Source organism: Artemia franciscana, chromosome 18 (genome assembly GCF_032884065.1).
Source record: "Artemia franciscana chromosome 18, ASM3288406v1, whole genome shotgun sequence".
Taxonomy (NCBI): domain Eukaryota; kingdom Metazoa; phylum Arthropoda; class Branchiopoda; order Anostraca; family Artemiidae; genus Artemia; species Artemia franciscana.
The window spans coordinates 28,880,246-28,892,371 of NC_088880.1; the positions used below are offsets into that span (position 1 = coordinate 28,880,246).

The 12,126-nt window shown below is 32.5% G+C and overlaps 2 protein-coding genes across 3 annotated transcripts in view; both read left to right on the forward strand.

Annotated features, from left to right (window-relative positions):
- LOC136038452 (mitochondrial intermediate peptidase-like) overlaps positions 1-8,844 on the forward strand; it is a 56,287-nt gene extending 47,443 nt beyond the window's left edge. Inside the window, exons 6-7 of one of the 2 annotated variants that reach the window (XM_065721525.1) lie at positions 555-765; positions 8,693-8,844. In XM_065721525.1, the coding sequence (XP_065577597.1) occupies positions 555-765; positions 8,693-8,829 (348 nt within the window). In that variant the 3' untranslated portion in view covers positions 8,830-8,844. Of the gene's footprint in view, positions 1-554; positions 766-7,694; positions 7,766-8,692 lie in introns of those variants that run through there. The other variant, XM_065721526.1, reaches the window with a different exon arrangement.
- The window catches only part of LOC136038840 (RAB6-interacting golgin-like), a 132,973-nt gene that overhangs the window by 95,116 nt on the left and 25,731 nt on the right, over positions 1-12,126 (forward strand). The gene's annotated exons all lie outside the window — the stretch shown is intronic.

Here is a 12,126-nt window from a genome sequence, read left to right on the forward strand (position 1 = left end):
TTTCAGAAATTTCTTATATCAGCATTTCTCAGAATCAGTATATTTCAGCAGTTGAGAAATCGGCAAATTTTCGGTTTTGTATATATTCTTTGTAGTTGCACGAAAAAAACAAGTATACTTGATTATTTTTAGAACATTTAAAAACTCTTCCCGTTCAATCATAATTACAAAATAGCGATATTGTGCCAGCGGCTAAGAAGCTAAGCATCGCTTCAAATTTCAAACCTAATTATCGGCTGATCTATCTGCTCTAAATTTTTAGTGGTAAAATAAAATTAGACTTTTTGTCAGTGTTTTCGAAATAATTTTTTATTATTACGAAGTAGTATGATGCTTAGGAAAATATATGCTTAGGAAATGTATGATGCTTAGGAAATATATATTTAAAAAAAAAATATATATATGTGTCCATTTTGTTTCTGTTTACAGAAGAAAACGACGGTGCGCTCTTCAAAATACAATGTTTATTTTTGAAACAATTCTCAAAACCGTGTTTATTAAATGCCAGTCTTTTTTTAAATAGTTTGTTTTTCTTAAACTAATTCTACTTCTAGGAGTTGTACTGCTGGGATCCTCCTTATCTAACAGCAATATTAAAGAAGCAGATACAAGGCTTGAAAAGCTCAGATTTCGCTCCTTATTTTTCAATTGGAAATTGTATGGAAGGTCTCAATCTCATTTTCCAAGCTCTCTTTGACATAACGTTGGAGCCTTGTGTCCTAGAGGAAGGCGAAAGCTGGCATTCTGATGTTCATAAAATTGCTGGTATTCACTTTCTGTTTTCTCACCCCTCCTCTCTCTCTCTCTTCATTTCTTTCTTTCTCTTTTCTATTCTTTCTCTCCCTTTTGAATTTTCTCCTCCTTGATGCCTGTCTCATTATTTTGTTCTGCTGTCTGTTCTTTTCTATGTTTTTTTTTTTTTTATCACGGAGATGTCTCAATTCTGGTGCAAAAGCCAAATATAATCCTCAGCTTGCATCAATAGGGCCACTGGCAACATTGTCTAAGTGTATGATATCCCCCCAATCTTCATGGAAGCGTTAAATGTTATACTTTGAGTATGTACGTTCATAACTTTTGGCCGGGAAACCAAGCTGCCTTATCAAAAAAAAAAAAAAAGAATCTGAAATTCGGCCAAAAACAAAAAAAATGAATCGAAAATAAGTTTTCCATTTCATCAAACTAGTGAAAAGCTTACCCACCAGCTGGAGAAAATGTGCCCGATTTTCTGAAAAAGGGGAAAGCAACCTTAAAAAGGGTGTTTAATTTCGATGAAAATTACTTCATTACATTCAGTGTATACGAGGCGTGTTTTTTAATTAAGGTCCGTTTGAACACAAGTACACAACGAAAGATTATTTCAAAGAAGTAAATTTATTTTCAGAAAGTACATGCTTTACTCTATTTTTTGATATAATTACCAATTTTTTTGAAAAAATTATAATACCTCTCAACTAATTTTAAGTTAAAGTCTTTATAAGAACTTGCCACCGGCTCCAATAACCAAAAGTTCACTGCTGTTTTTTACGTCGTTGTCATCTTTTTAACGGTTGCCACTGAGGTGGCAACCGGTTGAACTGGAGGCGAAACATTGGTTTTTCATATCACACCCAAATTGAGGTAGCAGAACATTGAATGAAAACACACACACTCTCCTGAAAATTAGAAGGCTGAACATCCTCTCTCCTTGCGCAAAATAACGGCGTCGGCGTGTGGGAATAGGCTTGGTGTTTTTTTTTGGTCGACTTCCTGCAAAGGAGAAACCACTATCAATGCAGAAGCATACTGCCTAACCCTCATAGAACTCACCAGAGCGATTATAAAAACACAAAAAAAAACTTGTCATGCTGACAAAGGAAATTGTCGTTCTTCATGACAATGCAAGACCTCACGCTGTTGGTATGACCCGTAATTTGTTGGACAGTTTTGGCTCGGAAGTTTTAGATCACCCACAATACAGTCCTGATCTTACGCCGAGTGTTAACCATCCTTTTCTCCACCTCAAGCAACAACTCAGTGGCAAACGTTATAATGACGATGACAATATGAAAACGGAAGGGAATTCCTGGTTAGTGCAACAGGCGGCAAGTTCTTATGTAGAGGTTACTTTAAAGTTAGTTGAGAGGTAGGATAAGTGTTACAACAAACTTGGCAACTATGCTGTTTAATAGAGTAAAGTGTTTACTGTTTGAAAATAAATTTACTTTTTTTAAAATATTCATTTGTTGTGTACTTATGATCAAATGGGTCTTAATGAAAAAAAACGCCTCGTAAGAGAACTCTACTGCAGAGCTTTCTAGCCTTTATGCAAAGAATAGGAAATTATGTGCTTTTTTCGTGAATTCTCAGGGAAATGAAATTCTCATGAAATTTGGGAATTGCCTAAATACCTCACTGGACGTAAGGAAACATGTTCAGAAAACCATTCTTACTTCATAATATGCAGAATAATCATAGTTAATATATTATGCATGAAGCTGGCCTTTATCTCCACTTCTTTCATTGCTTTACACTTTTTCTACCAAATATCTGAAGGAAAAACATCTGTTCTGTAAGCGTTTTTTTTTTTTCAGTTTTCAAATCTGATTCAACCGCCATGTACAAAGATTGTAGATGGCGTTTATTCTGCCAATTTTTGTTAAAGGTTAAGTTTCTGGCCGTTTTGTTAAAAATCGCCACTGTGGTTCCTGTGGGGGTATCTATAAACAAATACTGTATATGGCATTTGTTTCAGCACGAGTTTGGAAACTGAAAAAACGCTTGCTCAATGCACACTTTTTGTAAAGAAATTTGGTAGAAAAGTCTAAAACACTGAAAGAAATGAAGATAAAGGTTAACTTCATGCAAAATGTCTTAACTATGATTATTTTGCTTATCATGAAGTAAGAATTGTTGTTTTTTCTTGACAAGTTTTCCTTATATTCAGCCTAAACGGTGCCAAAAAGCCATCGAGTGAAAATTCCGAGATAGCCAGTCGATTTCAATCTATCGAAAACTGTTTAATGGGGTTTCCAGTTTCAGAGACAGTACTGCCTCAAACTGGTGTGTTTGTAGTAGAAATTCAACTTGAATCCGTCTTCAATCGCGGCAACATACTTTGTTTTCCGGTTTAGTTCTTTAATACTGTTGCCCCCCCTCTTTCAAATTTTTACAATATTCTTGTATGTAAAAAAAATTGCATTCACAAGATACAATCTCCATAGTAGGGTTGTCTGATACGCTGAATGTGATGGTGCAATTCTCAAGAAGATTCCTTGACTTTTGGGGACGTTCCCCCCTATCGAAAATCAGGAGAATTTTATAAAACTTGCTTTTTTTATGGGTAACAGTAAACTTAATCAGTCTTATACATTTAGAATCAGCATTAAAACCCAATTCTTTCGATTTATCTATTGTTTTTCAAAGCTTTGGTTACTATAGGGCCGAAAACCAAAGTTTTGTTTCTAGGTGCATCCCAAAAGGCCAAGGATTTTAAGGTGAAACTTTAGAATGTTGAGGAGTATCTTAAACTAAATCAAAAGACACTATGTGCATCCATTTTACCAAGTAGGTGTATCTGCAATATCTTAGGATTGGCATGGGCATTAAGTTGACACTTAGATGATATGTTTAGGGGGGGGGGGGTATTTTTAAGTGTTTGGAGGGCTACCAGCTCCCCTCTCACGCACTTCAGCTGCCATATCTCCAAAAACTTGGTAAGTAAGGGGCGCTAACCAGGTTAGGTTCCCATTGAAATAATTTCAGCTTTTCTGCCAGCACTAGGGGTGCGATTACCAATGACTATAAAAAAAAAAAACTGAATTATAAAGTCTGTTGTCTATTCCTACTTTTATTTCATTTCCTGTCTCCTCAAAGTCACAGCTATAAAACCTTCAATGAATTAAAATAAGAAATAAATATATTTGACTATAGTGTAGTTAATATGAACAAAAAAAATATAAATATAGTTCGCTTGAATGAACTGAGTATGAATGAAAAGCAAACGGTAGGAAATTTTTAATTAAAATTTTAATTAATTGGATAAGTCTTCAGTTAAAATTGCTAGCTTGACCTTAATTAAACATTGATCTGTGAAAACATTAAACTGATATCATTATTCAAATTAACCCACTTATACATAAATTAGTTAAGAAGCTATTAAAGTTTTAGTCTAACCTAGCTATTAGGAATTAATTCAAAGTTCGTCTAACAGTATAACGACAGTTTAATTTAATATTAATAGTAACTTTTTTCTTAGAAACAATCAAGCTCCCCTAAAAATAAAACAAGTATTACATTTACTTCGGGAGTAAGTTCGTTTGTTCGTCGACAGTTTATCGAAATTATATTCCCTTTATTGCTTTTTTGAAGAGGGCAACAGCCTGTTCAGTCTGTCTTATAGTACTTTAGGGATCTTCTTATCCTAATCGAATGGCCCTTCTTTTCGGACTTTCGTTCTTAAAGTATCGGAACAAAATTCAAACTTTAGTGGAGAGGGAGGGGGACAAAAAGGGCATCCCCTGCTCAGATACGAAATGACTTCTGTTTAACTTAAGTTTCAATGTCTCACTTTGCTTTATTTTTTAAGAAATTGTTGTTCTAAAAATTAATTGTACAGCAGAGTTTCCGACAGAAGTATTTGAACTAGAAAGCTAGATTAATTTGAAATTAAATGGCATCGCAAGAGTGAATTTTAGTCCACAACTGGGATGGAATGGTGTCTTAAGGAAAGATTTATGGGAAACGGGAACAGCTTGAGACGGCGTATAGAGGGAGGCTTAGAATAGGGAGGGCTGGAGGAGGAGCGTGCGTAGCTGTGTTGAACTCAGGTGGCTTAGTAGAGTAGTGAGTTGTTAGCAGCAGGAGTGTTGTAGATTCTTCATACAATTTTCTAATCAGCTGAAAGATTTTGGGAAAATTTTTATTGGTGCTAATTAGCGCTAGCTGAATCTCAGCATTAGTAAAGTCTTATCGTGTTTGGGATTTAAAAAATGTAGAATGTAAACGAATATTTTAGTGTAAGTAGCAGATATGTTTTAAAGTTTCTTTGAAAGAAATTCATCTGTTTAGTTTTAAGATAACATTTTTAAGGATGAAAGGAGATAAAACTTTCAAGCATCAATAGAATTCTAATTTTATCAAATAAATGAAAGGGCTAGCTTACGAGCACAATCTTCAGTCGATGATAGTTAACCCTTCCAAGCTGCTGACATACGGTACTGTCATCTCTTTTTTGTTTGGCTTTAGATTGCTGATTGTGTTACCGCAAGATGTCTCTTGATTGTTTAAATTTGAAATCTAATAAGATAAAAGTGATATTTTTCACTTCTTCTTTAGACGATGAAATACTGAATTTAGAATAGAACATAATTTTATTTTAAAAATTCTTATAGCAACATGGTTGCTGAATTTGAATTTTACGTCAAACTAGCACTAGTAAATATATATATATATATATATCATCGAAGGAATTTGAAGTTAACGTCAACATAATTCATTATATAAAATATATATAAAAAAAAGAGTCAAACTTAATTAAAAACTCAAAAAGAAAAAATAAATAGATATCAATACAATTATCGGTACCGGTCGCAATAGTTAAAAAGACATTAAGTTTCCAGAAATGATTTTTTTTTTTAAGTGAGTGAAAAACCAAAAAAAAAAAGTTTTTGGAGTTAATTAAAAGTTAGTAACAATGGATACTCGAAGGATTGTTTTTTACGAACTCGAGAACATGATTGAAGGGCTTGAAAATAAGACCCTCCTTCACTCCTAGCAAAAGGATCTGGTGGGGCCCGTGCTTGACGATGCTGGCAATCAGTCCATTTTTAGATGTTTTCAGGTAAACACAAAACACAAATTTACAATTAGGTTCTTTTGACACTTAATAATGACTTGTTATTTTAAAGTTAATTTGTGTCCATACTTCAGGGCATGATTAAGGGGCTTGAGGACAAGTTCCTCAGTTCCTCCCTTCGAGCATGGCTTACAAGGGCCATAAATGACAGTTTTATCGATAAAAACTTAGTCTGACAACTTTGTCAACATCCGCGAAATTGAGAAATAACATATCTTAAAAAAACCGAATTTTATCAAATAATACATTATGAAAACTGATAAGCTTAAATTTTTAATTATAATCTAATCTTTTTAAAGGATTGAAATTTTGATCAGTTTCCTCCCTTTTTAAAAATAATCAATGCGTAAGCTATTTTTACTATAATTTAAATTAAGCTCATTGTATATACTTAAAAACAAATAGTCTCGTAATAATCGCTTGCAAACAAACGCTAGCTCTACCTGAAAATTGCGGCTAAAGAATTTCTTAGTGAAAATATATTTAGAATACAGCAATTATGTTTTTTATATACAACTTCGTCTTTCAAATGGAAAATAAGGGCAACTTTCTCCAGGTCTGCTCTCTGGACGACGTTTGTCTAACAATTCTATAATGTTATCATTAAAAGGGTAGGCCATTCGTTGGTTATGGTAATATTTCAGCGAAAAACATCATTAAAAAAAAAGTTCCTTAAACACACCGTAGATGCAATTTTTTTTGTATCTGACTCAATAATTTATTCAGACCCTCCTTCTTGGTATCTCGTAATTTTGTAATTAACTCTTGCTTTCTTACATGTTTGATATAATTTTTCAGTTTTATTTTTCAGATACAAATTCCTCCCCCCCCCCCTTCCTTTGGGACAAAATCCTTTGTCTGCGTGGGTCAAATGTAAAGAAAATAATATAAAAAAATTCAAATATGGCGGAATATCAAAACTTGTGTTTTATTGACTTACACGAGAAAAATTGCCTTACAAATTACAAAAGAAAATTACATAAAAGAAATAATATGCATAGGTTAAAAATACAATTGTAAAAAAAAAATAATTTGCAGTGGTTAAAAATTAAATTGTTATAGAAAAAAATTATCTAATTAGTAAAAATAGTAGCAGTATCTTCCGTGCGACACGCGGAATAGAACCTGAAAACCCTCAAACAAGAGGCGTGGCCTCATCCACGGCGCTGTCATAAGTTATCTTCTATTTTGAATTTTCTGAGAAATTGTTTATACACTTTTGTTAAAAGAAATGCAGTTGCTGATAAATAGTTACTTCTTACTTAACGAATTATACTTATTCTTACTTACTTTAGGAATTATTTGAAATATCTGGGGAATGGCTGAAGAGATAATTGTAAAAATTTAACCCCCTATACTTTAACCACGACCCCCTCCCCTAATGTGCAAATATATAGATCAAATTTGTTTCAAAAGTAACGAAGAAACCGGTTTGTTCTCGAGTTTTACACAGCGTAAACTTGAGTGAGCGGCGTGTTATACACAAGTAACGGAATTTTTCCTGGCGAGAGAGTTTGATTTCCCGGTATTACTTAAAAAGATCGGAAATTTAATGCAAAAAAACAAGTTTTTTCAACTGAAAGTAAGGAGCAATAGCGAAACTTAAAATGAACAGAAACTTACGTATATAAAAATACGTATATAAAAGGAGCCGCCCCTTCCACAAGACCTCGGTCTTTTACCGTGTTTCGCTATTTACTGTGACCTTTGTGATGTTTGTTTGTGACGTTTATCGTTATATTAACTATTCTCTTTTAGTTGTGCACGCGCAAGAAGGCTTGCTTTGTTATATTTACTTTGAATTTTGTTTGTGACGTTTACTGTGATGTGTGACGTTATATTCATTATTCTTTCGTAGTTGTGCACGCACAAGAAGGATTGCTTGGTTATATTTACTGTGAATTTTGTTTGTGACGTTTACTGTGATGTTTGACGTTATATTCGTTATTCTCTCGTAGTTGTGCACGCACAAGAAGGCTTGCTTGGTTATATTTACTGTGACTTTTGATTGTGACATTTGCTGTGATGTTTGACGTTATAATCATTATTATCTCGTAGTTGTGCACGCACAAGAAGGCTTGCCTGGTTATGTTTACTATAAACTTAGTTTGTGACGTTTACTGTGATGTTTGACGTTATATTCATTATTCTCTCGTAGTTGTGCATGCACAAGAAGGCTTGCTTGGCTATGTTTACTATAAATTTTGTTTGTGACGTTTACTGTGATGTTGACGTTATATTCATTATTCCCTCGTAGTTGTGCACGCACAAGAAGGCTTGTTTGGTTATATTTACTGTGGATTTTGTTTGTGATGTTTACGGTGATGTTTGACGTTATATTAATTATTCTCTCGTAGTTGTGCACGCACAAGAAGGCTTGCTTGGTTATATTTACTGTGACTTTTGATTGTGACGTTTGCTGTGATGTTTTACGTTATATTAATTATTCTCTTGTAGTTGTGCACGCACAAGAAGGCTTGCTTGGTTATATTTACCGTGACTTTTGATTGTGACGTTTGCTGTGATGTTTGACGTTATATTCATTATTCTCTCGTAGTTGTGCACGCACAAGAAGGCTTGCTTGGTTATGTTTGCTATAAATTTTGCTTGTGATGTTTACTGTGATGTTGACGTTATATTCATTATTCCCTCGTAGTTGTGCACGCACAAGAAGGCTTGTTTGGTTATATTTACTGTGGATTTTGTTTGTGACGTTTACGGTGATGTTTGACGTTATATTAATTATTCTCTCGTAGTTGTGCACGCACAAGAAGGCTTGCTTGGTTATATTTACTGTGACTTTTATTTGTGACGTTTGCTGTGATGTTTGACGTTATATTAATTATTCTCTTGTAGTTGTGCACGCACAAGAAGGATTACTTGGTTATATTTACTGTGACTTTTTTGAACGACATGGAAAGCCGCATCAAGACTGTCATTTTACAATTGTTGGTGGACGAACGCTGAGCAATGGAAACTATCAGGTATGTTAGATTCCGTTTCTAATTTTTTCATCTTTAGTAATGATTAGGCTGATTGGTGGTATTCCATGTTTGTTTTTATTTAGTCCTAAAATTACCAAAGGTGCTCTAAGACAATATTCAAAGTACTGTGAAAAACGTCTAATTTATGGTTTTAGGCGTATTGTTTTTTGTTGTAACATTTAGTGTAAATGATTATTATAGCAGCTATTTTATTATAATCATGTGTATTTTTATTATTAAGGTTTCAAATCAAGGCTTTCAAAATACTCCCATTTGTATTGAATGCGTTCCTATTGAGCACATCTTCAGTAAAGTGGAAGAAAAAAGTTTTTATGACCAAAATTTTAAATAAGAAAAAAGAAAAAAATACCTCTTGATTTATTAACGTAAAATATCTATTAATGTCATTTACTGAAAATGGTCATTTAAATAAAAAGAAAAGTTTAAATGCAATAAATTTTTTTTTGGTGGTCTCCACAACACTTTAAAGAATTTCCAAGTATTATAATATATCTAAATAAAATATATTTTCTTAATCTACTATTGAAATATGATTATGAATCTATCTAATTAAAAAGTAGCATAAACACTCTGATTGTCATATTAAAGTCATATAATATAATATATAATATATATAATATAATATAATATATGACATATAATATAAGTCATATATAATATTACTATATTATATGACTTGTCTCAACTTTAATTATATAGAATGAAGCGTTTTTGTGCTTTTGCGATCAATGTTGGATGCACTCTATCCAAATGCTTTTGCGAGTAATGTTGCTTAAAGCGACTCTAGAGAACTTCGGAGGAACAAAACGACCCTGTTACTTTTTAATATGGCGACTTGTTGGTTTACACAATTTATTTTGATTACTTTCTTTTACTATAACGAAAAGAGAAATCATCAATGCAACAGCAGAAACACATTTAAAAAAAAAAAAAAAAGAAAAAAAGGAGATAGAAGGAGAAAGGGAAAACTGTTTTCCTAAATTAGTGATTAATATAGACCAGCACTTGAATGAGGCCTTAACCCTACTCATCCATACAACCACATAGGTCAAACAGCATAGCCATACACAATCAACCATAAAGAATAATCCATGGACAGGCAGTCATGTCGTCAATAAGTATAAGTCGTCATTTACCAAACAATAAAAACAGTAAAGACAAATAATTCAGAGGCAACAACCCAACACAAGGGCTCATCAGGAGAATATACTTGCCTATAGGGTTTCGGCACTTTAAATTCTCTACCCAGTCAAGTGTTGTGCCTACCACAGAATATCCATGGCATCCCCGTGTCAGGTATCACCCCCAAAATACATGCCTATGAAAAAAAAGCCAGTAAATGTAGAACAACCAAGCAACACCAAAACAAGCTTATCCTGTTAATATACTCCTCTTTTTGGCAACAATAGGTAAACTAAATGTGATAAATTTTACCGAATCACAAATATTAACTCTTTGCAAAAAAACTGAATGAACTAAACAATTATAGTATTCATCCAGTTCATCATTACCATGTGGCTATTTTTGAAAAATCCGCTCTATTAGAAACACAATTCAAAATAGATGGCGCTGCGTCAACTTTTCGCGAACCTCCGAAATTAGCCGAAAATTTCCCTAAGCATTTCTAGATATTTTTTTTGCTATTTATTTAAAAGTTCGTTATAATGAAAACTAAATTTTTTAAATTACCAAGTTAATTTATTTGCAGAAAAAACTCTTAATATCAATTTTTGGCTTAAGATTTTACATCTATTTTCAAAATCAATATAATTACTACAAATCCTTGCATAACGAAGTAACTGTGAGAAAAACGCCGAATATGTGATATTTGAGTGTATATTACTTTCAGGGAATGGGAAACTAATCACTTCAAAATCAAAATCATCCGTTTTATTATACATTTTAAAACTTAATTTATTATTATCAGAAACATTAATATTTAAATCTAAGAAATGATCTTCAAGACCAGCGCCATGACTAGGTTCAAGAGTAAGCTCTGATGGATATATATTTTTAGAAATATCAATGAAATCCTTATAATTTAAGACCAAAATATCATCTAAATATCTTTTATTATATGACAAAACATGTTTTAAATTACTTGGATTATTCTTATCTATCATATATTTATATTCTAGTTGACTTAAAAACAAGTCAGCTATAAATGGGCTGGCATTCCCCCCCCCCCCCCCTCCATGGGAATTCCCACGATTTGCTTGTACAAATCACCATCAAATCTTATATAAGTATTGTATAAAACAAATTGTAATAACTCAAAAATCATATCCAAGCTGTAACATCTCAAGCTAACTGTAGTCTTAAAGCAAAGTCCATATAGCTTTTTTATTATAAGTGTCTATTTTTAAGAACCTTTTACTAGATAAGAGGAAAGATTTCTAACACTACTTAAATTATCTAACACTACATTAAGTGATAAATTAGTATACATTGTCGCAAAATCGAAAGACTCAATTCTTTTAGCTGAAACCATTGTTAAAGAATCTATCACCTGCAGTGAATTATTAACACTCCAATATGGATTAAAATTCGAAAATCTTTTAATACCAGAACAATAGGTTTTAAGTTTATTTATAATTTCCTTTAAAATTAACGAGAAATCAGTAGCAGCAATGCGGGTTGGACATTTAGCTGCTCCAGCAATAAACCGTGGTTTAGGGGGATTCTTATGAAATTTTACAGTCAAATATAGGAAAGGGAACTTTTTATCATTGTCATTTATTTTAATATTAAAATTTTTAAAAAGTATTTCTTCAGTCTTTTCAATTAAATTCTCATCCTCTAAATTTACCTTTTCGTAAACATTAGTTGTGCATAACTCGCTTTTCAAGATATCACAATACAGCTTCTGACAAATTATGGCAAAATTATTATTAGCTTTATCCACCGGCACAATTACAAATTCATTCTGTAGATTAGCAACTGCTTGTTTAATCTTAGCATTATAAAATAATGATTTAGTGTTACTATTTTTTAAGTTAGAATATATTTTATTTCTTATTCTACTAATAATTAAATTCTTCCAACTTTGAAAACTCTCTTTATTTTTATTCTCTTTCTTACACCACTTATCAATAAATAAATCATAATCATTTTCCAAGCCATCAAGAACACTCGATGGTTTCAGATGATGAGAAAGACGGAAATTAGCCCCTTTATTCATTATAATTTGAAGATCATCTTGCTTAATTATTGAAAAGTCCCCTGTTATAACATGTTTGTAAGTGGGATTTACAAATGGGCCAAGTTGCTTACAGTTACAAACCG